Source organism: Patagioenas fasciata, chromosome 14 (genome assembly GCF_037038585.1).
Source record: "Patagioenas fasciata isolate bPatFas1 chromosome 14, bPatFas1.hap1, whole genome shotgun sequence".
Lineage (NCBI taxonomy): Eukaryota > Metazoa > Chordata > Aves > Columbiformes > Columbidae > Patagioenas > Patagioenas fasciata.
In genome coordinates, this window is record NC_092533.1 from 11082031 (window position 1) to 11098267 (window position 16237).

Genomic DNA, 16237 nt, shown 5'->3' on the forward strand with positions numbered 1-16237 from the left:
TAATTTCAACTTACACTTAATAAAACCTTGTGAAGGCTTTGCCATAATCTTTGTTCCTGTGCAGCAGCCCAGAAAGACAGAAAACAGATTGTAACTGGGGAAATGGGCACAAATACGGTAACTTGTACCAGAAGAATTACAAATGCTCTGCTGGTGTGACAACCTGCTCTGCAGGTGAGTCTGGGAACGGACGTACGGACCAGCGCAGGGACCGCAGCTTTGTGCATCCATCCGTTCTCCTCATGCGATGTCAAGCGTCAGCACGGAGGGTCAGGATCGTCTTCCCGTCTTCCTGTCACTGTGTGGGCCGAGGACATTCACAACTGATGGGACAGCAAGTTCAGACACAAATCATTCCAAACAAGTAATTCCTTAAGAGACCCCAAATAAACGGCTGCAGCACCTGTGAGTACTGGGAAATGCGTCCCAAAAGGGACGTCAATAGCAGACGGACAGATGTCAAGCTGGAGATGGTTGTAGTTTATAACTCACCAACTCATACTGCATGTAGAAAAACAGACACAAAATGCAGCAGAAGTAAATTGACAGACTGTATTTATTGCACAAATTTCCCCTAAAATTGGGAATGGTTATTATAATACAAGTGCACATCTTGGGAGATATATACAAAACCAGAAGAGATAACAAGTATGTACATTTTACCCAGCATTTTACAAGTACCACCATCTAAATAATTTAGAGAAAGCAAAAAATTGTCATAAAACATCTATAATAAGTAAGAGGGAAAACATATGCAAGGTGTAAAATCCTTTCTTTTAAATATTTTTTGTTCTTAGCAGCCCAGTGTTTGCCAATTGCAAGGAAAACAAATTTGCTAATTGGTGTGCCTAGTACACTTAGTTTTCAGCCAGAAAATTAAGACATGTTAATGGAGATGGGGAATAGTGGGGAAAAAAAAGAAATCAAACATTAGTTTTCTATTCACATAAAACAAATGGCGATATATGTTTTAAAAGTCGATGCTACAGTCCTGTAAAAGATCCCTTTTTGTATTATTTAACAAATAGACATACGTACCGCATTGTTCATGTACCCCAGATGTTAACTCACGGAGTAACTCCGCGCCACGGGGGGTTTGGCCGCCGTCTGACCGCACTGGTAACAGGAGGTGCCACCACCCCGGGGACCGGCGCCTGCGGGGGGACAGCGGGGAAGCCGCATCACCTGGGCCTGACCGAACACGTGGTGAGGGGGACGTGACCGGGTGGCAGTGGGTGCAGAAGGACGCTGCCCAACAGCCGCCTTGTTCTCCTGCTCGCGTCAATACTCATTTCAAGCTGAGCAAGGGCCTCTCTGGAGCATCAAATCCATTTCGAAGCAATACCCACAATTTGACTAATAATGGTTAAATGGAGGAGAAAGTGTGTTTTCCTGTAAGGATGCGTTACAGGTTAGTTCGGGAGGTGCCAGGGTCACAGTGCGGAGCTCCCCAGCAACCTGGGTTGTCCTGGGGTGATCCCAGGACAGAGACCTCCCTGGGGACACGCGGCCGCTCCACCAGCACCAGCGGTTACAGCTGCAAATCTGTGTACAACATTCAGAATCGTAACTACTGGCTATATAATGTAGCATAATGAAGTGTTAAAAATTTGTATTTGGAGCTCAATCCTGTATTTTCATTAAAAACGTGTTTGCACAACTGGGCCCCTCTGTTTTGTGCTCATTCCCAAAGCCAGATACAATATAATCGTGTGGTGAAGAAAGGACATTTGAAGAACAGGGGAGAAACACACCCTTAGGTCACATCTTAAACACAAGTTTCTTCCCTGCAGCAGTCAGCATTAGATTTTCTACACAAAATCGTTTCAAATGACACTGCCTGTATCAACATTTGGTTTTCTTAGGAAGGCAGACTCAGTCCTACAGGGACAGGGGTGTGGGTTTGCCATGTAGATCTTCCTTGGAACAGAGACTTAAGTTAGAGATTTCAAACATTACTGATAAACCACGCTGGGTGAAATCCTGGCCCCAGCGAAGGAAGGGAGGAGAGTTTTGTCATTGGCAGCAGCGGGGCAGGGATCCCTCCTATTGTTTTCAAGTTTATCAAATGGTTAAAATAGATGTGTATTTAAAATAACTCTGCAAACAACAATAGCAGGTGTGCTGTACTATTGAAAAGATGATTACAGAATGACATATTTATAGAGCTGTTTAGAGAGCTTAGCGACCGAGTGAACACGTGTCTCCTACTTCTGTGGATAATCCATGGATTTCAATATACCGCACGTAATCGATGAAAACAATGTAAAAATGAGCAACATTAATTGGCTGCTAGGACAAATACGCAAAGAAAAGCCTCTAATGAAGTGTCCAGTTAAACTGAGGTAGTAGAGCCTTTGAAAACATAATCCACCTACCACTGCATATTTACATTACTTACACCAGATTGGGTCCATCAGCTATTCCTACAACTATTGTATATACAGTGACAAAACAGTGATGGCTGAGTAAAGGAGAAATGCTGAGAATAAAATAAACAACATTTCCTGCTGGTAATTACACGAGTGAGTAGAAAAGGGATTAGAGTCGTCTGCATCAAGGGTATGTTTGTTAAAAAATAAATCTGATATTACTATACTATGGCGTAATCAATGTTCATTTTTTGTAGAATGGTTTTAAAAAATATATCAATTAGTTACCTGAGCAATTAAGGGTAATAGTCTATTTGTTTTTCTTTTCCCCGATGCTTTGGTACAATTGTTTCTAGTTCATTATTTCAATAGCTGACTGACTGCTGTAAAAAGAATATGATGTTGCAAGAACATTATAGACCATAAAAAAGTTAGAGGTAATAGTCACGTCACTCTGGGGAGCCCAGGGGGAAATTTCAGCCAATGTTCTCTTTATATACTTTTTTTAACATTTCCATTAACGTTGTGGAAGAAAAACATCACTTAGTATAAAGCAAGATTTAAACATTATAAACATCTAATACTGGTTACAACATCCGGCCAAGAAGGAGAATCTCCATCGCTAGTTTGTCTGTTGGCCTCTTCCTCCCTCCTCTCCTCACTATTCCCTCTCCCCAGAAGAAAGATCATAAATAAATTTTGGAGCTGAGTGTCATTAATAAGCTTTTTACAAAACAAACCGACCCCTCCAACCCTTGTTCTTCCTCTGGGAAGTATCCAGACTTCGGCTATGACATGAGAAGTAGAAGTTGTTTACCAGTCACTGCAGCTTGAGAATTACAGATCTTAACGAGATCCTCATCAGGAGAAGCCAGTCTGAAGACAGCTGCTGCATTCTCTGGTTAAGTTTAGAATTGGCATCCTGTATTTCTCAAAGCAGTTCTTCCTCACGTTCCCCAGTATAAATTACAGTTTGCCACTGTGGCAGAAACAGATAAAAAAATGCAGATCTTCAGCTTTTGCTAAAATCTTTGCTTTTCTGTGGTTGCAATCTCGGGCTTACCCACTTTTCTTTTCCCCTTTCTTTATCCTTTTTTATAAACGACCAAGTGGGAGAGGAAAAGTCTCCAACTGTTTGCGTAACATGCAGTCATATATGGAGGTGCTGCAGCTCAGCGAGCAGTTTGTTTGAGTTGCTTCAAAGAGAAAGAAGCCAGACCAAGTTGTCTTCCACTTTGTTTCCCGTGGGGAAAACAAGTCACCGTCTGCGGCCTCTGGCGTTTTACAGTAGGATCTGGGCAACATACGGCGAGTGAGTGCTTGCTACAGCTGCCAGTAAAGGGAGGTCGCTGGATTCAATCCTGAAAGGAAGCAGAAGAGTCACATTTAATCTAACCCGAAATGTAGCTGGGCTGAACACGTGTGTTAGGAAACACATTGCCCGCTCCAGGACAAGTGTTTGTGCTCCGCGTGGCAGGACATTTTCCAAGTAAAACTGAGGCCAATTGCGCTTCTGCCCTAACTCAGCTCTGCCGGTGGGGCTACACGCTCCAGACACCAGCTTCTGTCTAACGTCCCCTCCAGACACGCCTGATGAGCGGCAGCTCTGCACTGTCAATGCTGCCCTAGCTCCCACCTGCCTGGGTTTGGTTTTGTTTTTTGTTTTTCTTCACCGGGCCAACAAACTGGTGAGCAAGCAGATGGAGGGAGGAAAACCAACAGATTCCTCCCTGCCCACAAGTAAAGGTTGGGGACAGAGTGCTGGAGCAGAGGACTGGACTAAACTACTTCTGCAGCTGCCCAGAAGGTCTGGCCTGCGCTGCAGCTCCAGCTCCACACGTGCTCCGTGCGCCTTCCTGCTCACCCTGTGCCCCTCTGCCCCAAAGGATATTCAGAGCCTTCCTATAAACAGCCCATAAATAGCTCCTGTATCCCACACCCACAGAGAGGTATTATGTGCCATGTAGGGCACAGAGGGTGTTTTCTGTCATATAGGGAATGTCAACCTGGAGGGATCAGGTGCCCCACGTTGTTCAGTGACGACCGACCAACTAAGGAAGGAGTCTGACAAGCTCGGGAGCGCTGAGCCCATCTTCCTGCCCATGGGGAAGAGAGAAAGGCCGGGGATCCTCGGGATCAGGCAATGGCCAAGGAGAAGCCTGAGGCCACGGGTGATTTGTGCCACACTACAGCTCCAGTCCCATCTAGGAATCCATTTCGCTGTGCTTAGAACAAGTGCAGGCGGAGGGTTTGGCGTCAGGAAACGCAGGGCATGGAGGAGTGTGTGACCGTACCCCAGCACAACGCCCAGCTCCTTGACGTGGACTCTCATCTGGCCCTTGAGATACTCGGACAGCATCTTGCTTTTGAAATACAGCTCCTGCAGCCGATCTTCCAGGTGCATAACACACTAGAAAGCAAAGGGAGTCGTGTCAGTGCTATCACCCAAACCGCAGCCAGCCTCAGAGCAAACCAGCACAGACCCCACACGTCTATTGCCTTTTCTGTGGCCGTGTCGAGGTGAACAATTAGTGAGACATTCACTGGCAAGATTCTCACTTTGGAGCAGAAACCTCTGATTGCATGTTAAATCGGAATTAATGAGACAGTTGTCTTGATCGCAGAGCGGTGTTTAAATGGGCAGCTCGGACAGCGACATCGAGGGCTGCACTGGCTACTAAAATTGTGGCTACGGATAAATAAACTAGGCAGAACCTTACAGCTTCTCTAATCTATGAAGCGAAAGGATACTTTAAAAAACATCACCCTCTCCATTGTCATTCATACTTACAAAGTTTGGAGATAAATTATGCTTGTAAAGCTGAAGAGTGGAATGAAGCAGGTTGGAGACGAGACTTGAGACTAACACCTCTTTTCCCAGTTTATTATCGATCATTCGCCTCTGGCTACTGGCCACTTGCACCGTCCATTTGTCTGTGTCTGCAATAATGCAGACGGCTTCTGCAATCGGTTCATCCAGAACAGGATGCTGGAAAATGAAAAATGAATAGCAGAACCATGAGAATGACAAAGGGCAACAGTCTTCTCACAAAACATCACCATCCTGGATAGCAGGGACAGTGTCCCAGACACTGCTTCATCTAAAATACAGTAACATGTGCTAAGAATTCCATTCTGTCTATTAAAAACAGAGCTTTATTGTATGCAAGGCACAGTCTTAGAAGGATAGGCGCTATTTTACATTTTCTTCCAGGTTTTTAAGTGTGTCACTGGCTAAAAATGAAATATTTTGATATTTGCTATAAAGAGTACTGAAATATCTAAAGTATAATTTAAACCCCTAAAACTGAAAGTACGGAAAATCCAAGTAGCTGTTCAACACGGCTGTGTTAACCAGGCCGGGTTTATTCCCAGTTGTCACTGGTGTCCCTCCGTGGGAAGGCCAGCAGAGGGAGTCAGGAGCCAAGCCTGCACCTCCATTCCTTCTGAGGAGCATTTCACCTCCTGCCTAAAGCCATGGAGGTTTTGAGAGCTTACTTGGAACCCCACCGTCTTCTTTTGTTCAGCTGTTAGAAACATCTTCCAAAGAGTCTCACAGGGACTTCAAACAGGGCTGGAATGCAGTTATTATTTTACTGGAGATACATATATAAAATCTTGCTCAGTCCTTTTGCATCCTTTCAATCTTTTGATTTTTGCAATTGAAGTTTACATCTGCTGGTGGACTCGCACCACTGTGAGGTTGTATTTCAGATCTATCTCTTCTGTAGCAGCAGCTACCTCACATTGCTACCTGTCTTGCCTGAAGTTCAATTATGCTTCACCAAAGGCTTAAACATTCGGCCAAAAACACGATGGCTTAAAGCAGCACCCAGAACAGTCGTGGGGGCGCGGAACTGCCCCCGCAGGGCTGGGCACAAGGGGACGGCAGGGACGGGTGGCAGTGCCATCGCATGGGGTGTGATGCACGTCCTTAATGAGAGGTGTGGATGAAGGGGGCATTTCGGGAGGCTCCGGGGGAATCAGCCTGTCCGCTCACCAGTCTGTGCATGGGTCTTTCCCCTGTTCCCTTGGGAATAAACCAGAGCAGAGCAGCATCACGCTTCTCGGTGACAGCTGCTTTCTGCCCCTCTCCTGGGCTGGAACAGGGGTAGGAAATCCCACGCTTCCCAGTCCTGCCCCAGTTCATCTGGGAAAAAGTCTCTGTGGAAAAGAGACGATTTCCAGCACACTCGAGAAGTATGAGCACCTTAGGACTGTTATCTTTATACTGGTTTCTCCTTTTCTGACAAAGCCAGTACTATCAGACACTTCAACTACAATCCTAAAAAAGGAGTAATGTCCCCCAAAATACTGAGCATTCCTGATGGCTTCACTGCAGAGAACATGTTCTGCCCCACGAGCAGCAGCATGTTGTCAGACGTGCACGGAAAGAGGAGCTTCTGCACAACAGCTAGAGTAGGATCTTCCCGGGCACGGGAAGAGATACACAGCAGCCTCAGTGCTGGGCTTCTTTAACATCATTCCAGCCCAGTTTAACGTCAACCATCAGCAGGCTGCCATGCCTATGGGCGATGATGATTTCTCTACGGTGCAGCACAGAGATCCATCTTCCCAAGGGCACCAGCCTCTCAGCTGGCTGCAGTGGGAGTCTAAGTTTTTGTGCTCTGGATTTACAGTGAAATAACCACGTTTTTCAGATACATTAACTGTGTTACATTAACAGATACATAAACTTTGTGACCTGGGACTGGAGAAACCTGAACAGAGCTGCAACAGTAAATATTTCCACTTGCAGCAGGTTTGTACATTCAAAAATATTTGCCTTTCCCTACTGTGATAAATACATTTACCAAATATAGCTTAATTACCTGCACAGCATGAGACAAATCTGACACCAAACAGTGCCTCAGCTTTTCATCACTTCCTACTCCTTGCAAAACAAAGTCAGGGACATACGATGAACAGTAGCCACCTAGTAAGGATCTTCCAAAATTGGCGATACTGGGCTGGACAGAGTTCACTTCAACCAATTTTGACCTGCAAGAAAGGCACATCAGAAAGATATACAAAAGTAAACCCCAAATTCAGCTACAGAGAGGTTGCATTCTCACATTTGTCCTATCTCTTCAAGCACTTTTTAAAAAGAAGGAGTTTAAAGTCAGCTTTTGCAGTCGGATCACTGCGGAAGCACAATTAATGTTTTTTTCCAGACCACAGATCTCCCTATATTCTTTTACAAGCAGCAAGCTCAAGACACGCTTTTCCAACCACTGATGCCAAGTTGGGCTACCTTCCTCCAAACCTGTGACATGAGAAGAGGCTCTGTCTGTCTGAGGCTCTCTGACTGCTGAGTAGCACTTACCCAGGAAAAGGAATCTCATATTCTTCTGCCCAATCTTCTTGCTCTCCTCCATAGTAGTTACCGCTTGGTCTAGTTAGATCATGACCTGTATCCTCACTTTCGCTGTCACCCAGGGCACTATCCGAACTCTCATTTCTTGGAATGTCCCAATCAATTCCCGGGGCGACTTTTTTCTCTACATTTTCTCTGTCCCCATGGGGGACACGAATAGAGATTTTCTCTCTTTGGTCCTGCTCATTAAAGCAGTTTTTGTAGGTCTCTTGTCGAACAGAGTCCATGAATTTACAAAATTCACTAGGTGGTTTGCTAGTCTTTGTACACAGATTTTTAGAAAACTCTAAACTACTGTTGTGAGCAAGAAGGTCTGTAGATGCTTGCCCTGGAATATCATCAATAGTCCGGGTTTCAATTGAACTGTCATCAGCAAAGTATTCATCGAACAAACTCATGCTCTCAGCGTTGTATGGATTTGGATTCCAGCTCTGATGCTCACTAGCAACTTGAGGAAAGGGCTCAGCTGTCCCACAGTCTCTATTTTGGTCCTCAACAGTTTGTTTAGCTTCACAGTTCTGATCAGCAGACGCTCCTTCCTCCATTGCTGGTGGGCTGTGATGCCTCGCTATTTGTTCCACTACTGCCTGACTTCGGAGTTCGATGTCAGAATCAGGTGACATGGAATCTCCGATGAGGAAAGTCACCTTTGTCTGAGCTTCAGCAGCGCTGCAAGGAAACGCATCACAGAAGAGCTTATCCGGCGGCTTCTTTTCCACAGCTAAACCGGGTGACCTGGGCACACCGACCGCCTGGTTGCCCGAGTCCAGCGAGTCTTCGTTCCTCCACACGTTGGCTGTTGGCTCCAGACCAGATTCCGTCACCACATGTTTTTCTGGCACAGCTGACCCCACGCACACCACAGTCTCTAGTTTTGTGTCCAGGCAGGGTCTCGGTTGCTTAATATCAACAGCATCTTCCTGGCAGTCGTCAGGAACAATAGTTCTGTTCTCATCTGAAGAACTTTCCAGCTCTACCTTAGGAGTGTTTTGTGCGTCTTCTCTCTCTTGCTGCGAAACACCTTCTATGTTTTGTGCAAGGGAAATCGGACATTTGCAATATTTACAGCTACACTTAGGAGCTGTCATTTCTTCAGACTCGGTTGGTAGCAAGTTGCCCCTGTTCTTGTGCATTGTGACAAGCACATACTCTGATTCTTCTACTTCTCCTTTCTCCAGCGTGGTAGTTATAACAGTTCCAGGCATGACGATGGCTTCATCTTCCCCATTTTCTAGAAGATGTGTCTCTTGAAGTTCAGAGCATCTGATGAAGTAAGTAAGGAAATAAAGCAATCTCTGTACCAGGTCATGCCTTTTGCCCACCACAACTGTTTTTGCTAATCTCACGGGTGAGCCAATAGCCCCATACAGGTCACCTAGGATAGGAAATAAAACAGACAATTAGATTGCATCTTTACAGTAAAATATTCTTCTAACAGACAATTGTTGTGGCCAGTTTTCAAAGGCCAAGTCTACAACAGAAAAAACCTAAAGCAGAAGAGCGAGGACAGCTACGCTAGTATTTTGGTTTCAATACAGAGAATCCCAGAGATGCTGTTGGTATCGCTTGTAAGGTGACACGCTGGTCAGGGGACATGTGATCTCACGTATGAGGAGCATTTGCACCACCGAACTTCGGTGCCCAGCTTCGGAGGCTCGTCTCCTGGGTTCCTTACATAGCCATGGCTGAGAGGAGGCATCTGCTCTGGATTACCCTGGGTAGTCTGGAAACCAGGCTGAACTTTTACCCACCAAGAGAAAGCTGGAAGGAGAAACAAACCTATGCCAAGAACGAGGGCAAAAAGTGACAGTGGCGGGTGCGCAGCTGAAGCCAGCCTTCTTCTCTGCCCTTCCCTGGAGCTCTGCTAGGGGTTGGATGGGTTGTTTTGACTGTACTTCAGATTTACCTGGGGAAGTGTCTGTGCAAGTGTTGTCCTGGAGGTATTAGGGCACCGGATGAATGCAGGGACAGGAGGACAAGGGATCCAAGAGGCCTCAAAGGCCAAGCTTACCACAGTGGGTCCCTTGAGTCCCACAAGCTCTGAAATCCAGTCTTCTTGCCAAGTCCTGAGCCATTCCTGTCCATACCAGAACAGGGCAACCTCGCAAACCTTTCCTTTCCTCACCAAATTCCACAAGACTTTGTGTGCAGAGCAGGGCAGCCTGATCAGAGAGCAGGAATCTCATCTCCTCTGCTAAGCGATCCCAAGGCAGTGTGACTGGCTGCTCAGCGGGCTTTGACACCACACCCAGGGGTTGCCCACTCATGATTTCCTGTCCTGCGTCACTCCTTTGCCTGTCATACCAACAGCAATGTTTGTTTGTTATCAAAAGATCAATTTCCTTTATTTGCTGTTTCCAGAACCAGGCTTACTCTTAGCAGCATCCCCCAAAACAAAAACTGATTATCCTTATAGAGGGACAACCAGAGGGGAACTGGAATCCTCCATCATCACCAGGGCACCTTAAGAGACCTGCCAGAAATGACTAACAAGGGCTTTAATTTTTGGCTGCCATTTTATCAATGATAATGCCTTATGAAATTACAGCACATATAAAAAAATACAGTGACTATCTCTAAGCTTGAAATACACACTTTAATAGCATTTTGAATTAAAGAAAATATTAACTTGGGGGTAAGGAGTAACAAGCATCCATAAAAACCACCATGCACATAACCATTGATGGAAAGCTGTCAGATGGTTAAGAGATGTTTGCCACATACCGAGCTGTGCCCAGAGGGGGTTGTAGGGATGGGTTTTGGCCAGCATGTCCACGCTCTGCGAAGAATGCTTTTCCAGGAAGATCCGTATAGGCGGCTGGCCGTTCGGCATGACGGTGGGGACCCAGGCCAAGTGGTTAGTCAGGACTGCAGTCAGCAGAGCTGGTAAAAACCTGAAAGCAAAATGTTCAACATCGTTTTTCTCCAGGTACACACTCAGGATATTAAACTGACAGCAGTTCTACAGTCTATATGGATCAAGGACTGCAGAAACAACCTAACAACGCTGGCAGAGATCATCCCTTTGATCTTGGTTCTTTGGGGAGATAAGGGAGGGCTGCACCCTCCCTCCCATCCCTGCAAAGCTCTTTTTTAGAACACACATTTAAAGTTAAATGAAATATTTTACACCTATGGCATCTCAGTTCCTCTGTTTGGCAATAATTATGAGACTTCTCATTTTGCAAGCTTTATGTTGTAAAACATCTCAAACCCAACTTACTTTGTTTGCAGTAAATAAACAGCGGTGCTGTGTGGCCTTTGTACTCGAAGGAGATCCCAAACCCTTAAGCTCTGTGACTATTGATGAGAAAGAAGGCTATTGCTACCAAACCCATACAGCAGCTGGGTGCTGTGTTCTTTCATCTGTTATACAACTTAAGCACATAAGGCTGCTCCTGTTCAAAAATAAAAGCCCTGAATTTCTGTAATGCCACCACTAAAAGAAATAGCTCAGCCAGGAAGACTGTGTCCTTACACCAGCAAACCAGTTTCCACTAGCTAGGCAGGGTGAAAAACCAATCTGAAAAACGTTAACTATCTGATTTACTGTAACGCTACAGCACGGTTCCTGCTCCGTGGACGGAGCACTTTCCCTCCCAGGAAAGGGCGCTGGGAGGAGGAGCGAGCAGAAGCGCAGCAGCCTCCCGCACACCCGCAGATGGTACTGGCGGCCACAGCTGCTCAGGTACCCAGGAGGAAAACAGTCGAATGCCAGCGAGCCTCCAAGTAATGCTATTGGAATACTTCACAAGCATCAGGAACCCTACAGCTGAAATTTAGCAATTTCCTCGCTGGAGACAGCCAAGGGAGGAAAGGAGATTTAAAAAACAGACTGAAAAGGATAGGTGGCTTGATTTTCCTCTTGCTCCCATTGGTGTAAATCTTACTATATTTAAAATCAAGCATGCAAACAAACGAGCATTTAAATGTAACCAAGATGTGCAGGGCTCAGAACAGCAGAGGCAGAAGGAGTTAAGCCCAGGAAAAGGTTTCCATTGGGGCGGGAAATTATTCTAGGAAAATACACGTGAACCACTCACAACTCCCTACAGTTTCTCCCATTGCACCGAGGCAGGAGACGCTGACCATGAAGTGTCACCCTGCTGGCTGGGGGGACAGAAAAGATGACAATTTGGTGGCAAAGCAGGCAGAAGGTGAGCAGCAGCCCTTTCCCCATCCTGCAGAAAGCAGTTTCCCCGGAGTTACAGCTGCTCGTTCAGTGCCATTCCCACTCCAACTTCACATGTTTGTGCTCGCTTTAGGACTTTGGTGGAGCCAAACACTTTAAAAACTTCCCCTACTCATGCCCTGGGGAAAGAGGATGAAGTGTTGACAAAAGAGTAAATTTATCAGATTCTGCCAGGTTTACCAAGAACATTCTCAATTTTTAACAAGCGCTCACAGCTTTGTCCCGAGGGCAGAAAGGTGAGCACTAAGGAAGCGCACGACTTCTTTAGTGGCGTTTTACAGAAGTCAGGTTTAACAGCAATTTGCGGTCAGACAGTATTACAGACACGGCTCTTACTGAATGTCTGACCTTGCTCATCATATGATAACTGATTCTGAAAGGTAGATTAATGCATTTCATAAGGTATGTTCAGCCCCTTCCAGACATACACACCCATCACGCGCTTCCTACGGACACGTTTGAAATGTTTGGCCTCTACCAAGATTTAGAGGATTGTGGGGAAGCAGGAATTTATTGGGATATTTCACTTTTTTCTTGTTTAAAAAATAAGGCATTCACAGATTGTCTTTTGATTCTTTGACTACCCAGTTTTTAAAAACAGATTCAAAAATTGGTTTGAAATGAAAAAGCATAAACACGTATGTAATTTAAAAATTAGAATACACCATACTGGTTTTTAGAAGCATTTTCCATCAAGAAAGTGAACTCCTTCATGAAGCGATGGCACAGCTGGTTCTTTTCTGGTGTTCCCGACATCATGGTAAGCCAGACAGGCTCCCCAATCCGCGGCATCGTGTACAGGTTGCAAATAGTCGTTCTAGAAAAGAAAAACGAGTTCAGAAGACTAAACAAAATAACGAAAGGCAGAGATCCCTATTCAAATAATTTACTGCAACATTTCATTCCAGTTGTCATTTCTGTCAGAAACGTCTCTCATCAACCATTATCCAAACCACGTTGTTCATTCCATACTATGAATTTACATTTCCACCTCAGACAGTAAAGCCCCATAGGTGCTTCATGCCTGTACCCAAACTGATCCCAAGCACAGTAACACTCACTGCCAAGCCAAGAGCTGCCCTGTTCCGAATGGAGAGGAAACGAATGATTTGTTGTTGCTGCTATCTCCCCTGCTTTCTCTCAGTTTCATTGAAAATACGTAAATCTGCCACAGTGGTGCTATTTATGACTAGGACATGCTTATGTGTATCTGACTTATAAAAATACCTTCATGTCCTCCTTGCTTTAAAAGATTGGTGTATCTGCAGGCCAAACCTCTTGAGGTGTGGATTTGTAGGGCAGCGGACCAGATCACGTCTTTCACTTTAAACAGAGTGTATGAGCATCAAAGTTCGAAGGATTATGCATCTACCCACATATTTTTTGATTCTACAGAGGATGGTAAATGTATGATTAAAACTTTGACTCTGCAGTAAAACACCAGACTAAAACCCCTCAGATGATTACTGTTAAACTCCTCTAAAACCTAAACCAAATTATAGTTTCATTTTAAGTACAATGCCTACGTTACGACACTATGGGAACCTGTGTTTATATCACAGTAAAAATGTAAGCCTGAAAACAAAACAGAACAACGAAGGAAATGACTGATGAGTTCAGGTTTCTCCCCATCTAAAGCACTACTTTTCCTAGAAGAGATATTTTTGCTTTACAAGACAAAGATTTACATTATCCCATCATCCCTAGTACCACCCCTGATTTACAAAGATCCTCTCTGGATATGCTGGTCTAACAATTTATGGGCACTTCTAGAAGTAAAGCAACGGCTGCACATCAGGCAGGAAAACACGCTCAAGCAGCAGCTGCCAAATCTTCCGTGGTTCAGTGTTTAAAGCGAAACTCCGGAGGAAGCGAGAGCAGCAGCGCAGCACACAACGGCACCGGCCCAGGGGCGCTGGGGAGGGAGGGACTGTTCCCTGGCTGTCTGCAGAGAAGAACGCAGCTGTACAGCGACAAGAGTCCAGAGCAGTTCCCCAAAGGGCAGCAAAGGTGACGGGACATGGTGCCGAAGCCACCGGGACTGCTCAAGAAGAAAGGGGGTGACTCATGGGGCACTGCGGCATTTCCTGACTTATTTTTTCTACCAGTTTTCATTAAATACAAAATCCATCCTGTGTGTTCACAATAGTCCAAATCAAACTTGTTTCCCCTAAAGGCTGGATTTTCAGACACCCCACTGCCACAGGCACGATGGGAAAAGCCAGAAAATGGGCTGGAGAGGGGAAAACCAAGTTACCTTTGTGCTTACAGACCCATGGCACCCAGGGGGTTTGCTGTTTGCTGGGTCAGCTTGCAGCAGCCTCGGAGCTGCTCTACGTTACCCTCTGCTACTGGTCTTCTCCTGGGAGGAAAGCACAGCCCGGTTATGGACCTGGGCACAGCAGTCCTGCCAGGTCAGACGGGAGGGGACACGCAGTGGGGGACACTGGCACTGCCACACGCCAAGGGGAGCTGGGGGGCTCTAGGGGCACCGGGATTTTGGGCCTCGGCTGTAGGGAGTTGGGACTAGAGATGGGATTGTTAAGGGAAAGCTTTCTGTTCACAGCCCATTAACTGGAGTGGATGTTAAAGATACCCAAAGAAAGGGAGAAACCTTAAGTCCAGGGACTTCAAAGCTCGATGAGTTTCAAAGCTCAAAACAAGTATCGGAACTGACACCCCCAGACACAGCTGACCTTAGAAGCTGAAGATAAATCCAACAACTTAATGTAAAACACAGCTTATTTCTCCTTTATATGCAAACTAACCAAGCCAAACCTTTTGCAGCTTGGTTGTTTTGGAAAAAAAAAAAAAAAAAAGAAACTAGTTCTGTACCGAACCCAACATATTAAAATATTTGTTTTTGTTGAAAAGATAGACCGGGTCTTGTGATTCGTTATTTACTATTCTGGTAACCCTGGCTGCATCTGCAACTGATAGTGTTTCCTCAGAGAGAGATCAGATTGCCCTGGCCGGTGGCCAGCAGGCATGTGACTGTGGCGCAGGAACCTCCATGCCAGCGCAGGCAGCCATGGCACACACACCAAGGGCAAGGATTAACTGCTTTCCAGCTCCGCCAACACGGGGAAATGCTCTCTTTCCATCTATTGAACAACAACAACAAAAATAAATAAAAACCCCCAAACAAACAAAAAAAAACACGTCAGGGAAGTTAACCGGATTTAAAAAATAACCACCATTAAAAATCAAATTGTCCTCTCTCAGCCATCTGCAGCGAGCAGCCCTCTCCCCTGCACACACCAGAATGCAAGGGAAAGCCCAGTTAGTGAAAGACTGTTCTTTTGAGGGTTCCAGTACATTTAAAATGGTTTCCATTTGGAAATGCTGCTGGGAGGCTGAACACCAGCCTGGAGCTTACGGGCACCTCCAAGGGTGCATCAGGTACAGGGGCTGGGGGAGCTCCTCAGGAAACACTTTCGTGTCTAATGGTGCCATGAAACCAAAGCCCAGCGCAGCCGCAGGAAAACAAAGACCTGAGCAAACTCCTCCTGCAAACCTGCTGGGGTTTGCCGGCTCTGTGGGCACAGATGGCAGCCATAGACGGTGCTTGTGGTGCCGGTGTTGAGCTGCTCTCTGCTTCCTCCTTCAGCTGCAAACCTTCCCAGCCTTTGTCCTGGGTTTTAGTACTGGTTCAAGCATCTTTCCCTGGTGCTGGACAAACTGAACGAGCCAGATGGCTCCTCTGGCTCCTCGGTGATGAGAGCATCCCTCTGCAACCCCCTTCCTCCCCAGGGAAACACTGCCAACCCTCAGCACCGGGCTCCAAGAGCCGCTCTGCTATTAGAGAGATGCAACATAATGTCAAAGCTTAGCATCTCCTCAGGGGTTGTTTCAAAAATGAAAAAAACAATCAGTGGTTTATAAAGCTTAATTCGCACAGATTGTTTCAAAAAAGAAAAAAAAAATTCAGCGGTTTATAAAGCTTCATTCACACGCATTTGCACCCTGTCCTCATGCCTTCTTTCCAAAGATGATTTTTCCTTAAAAAGGAAAATGAAAATGAAGGCAATAATTGCTGCAATGAGCCCACGTGACTCCTGTGCCCATGCTGGCACAGGGACCAGCCTGCACCGCTGAGCAAAACGCACCACTCGCTTCACAGCAGCATAAGCCGCTTACAAATTACTGGCATAGAACAGGATCAAATCCGGCTGCCAGAACGCAGAGAGAGGTGTTTCCCTAGGCCTTGCGTTCAGTGTTTCCTTGCGAGTCTGCGTATTTGCCACACAGGTATTAGTCAGATGCATAATCTGTATTATCAATGTGCTGCCTTGG

At 45.8% G+C, this 16237-nt stretch overlaps 1 protein-coding gene across 3 annotated transcripts in view; it reads right to left on the reverse strand.

The window, feature by feature from the left end:
• Positions 1 to 538: 538 nt before the first annotated feature.
• FNIP1 (folliculin interacting protein 1) overlaps positions 539 to 16237 on the reverse strand; it is a 66904-nt gene continuing 51205 nt past the window's right edge. For all 3 annotated transcript variants that reach the window (XM_065848894.2, XM_065848892.2, XM_065848893.2), the window contains 7 exons: positions 12612 to 12758; positions 10474 to 10643; positions 7699 to 9124; positions 7205 to 7373; positions 5164 to 5361; positions 4667 to 4782; positions 539 to 3733 (listed from right to left, as the gene is read on the reverse strand). In XM_065848894.2, the coding sequence (XP_065704966.1) occupies positions 3655 to 3733; positions 4667 to 4782; positions 5164 to 5361; positions 7205 to 7373; positions 7699 to 9124; positions 10474 to 10643; positions 12612 to 12758 (2305 nt within the window). In that variant the 3' untranslated portion in view covers positions 539 to 3654. The remainder of the gene's footprint in view (positions 3734 to 4666; positions 4783 to 5163; positions 5362 to 7204; positions 7374 to 7698; positions 9125 to 10473; positions 10644 to 12611; positions 12759 to 16237) is intronic.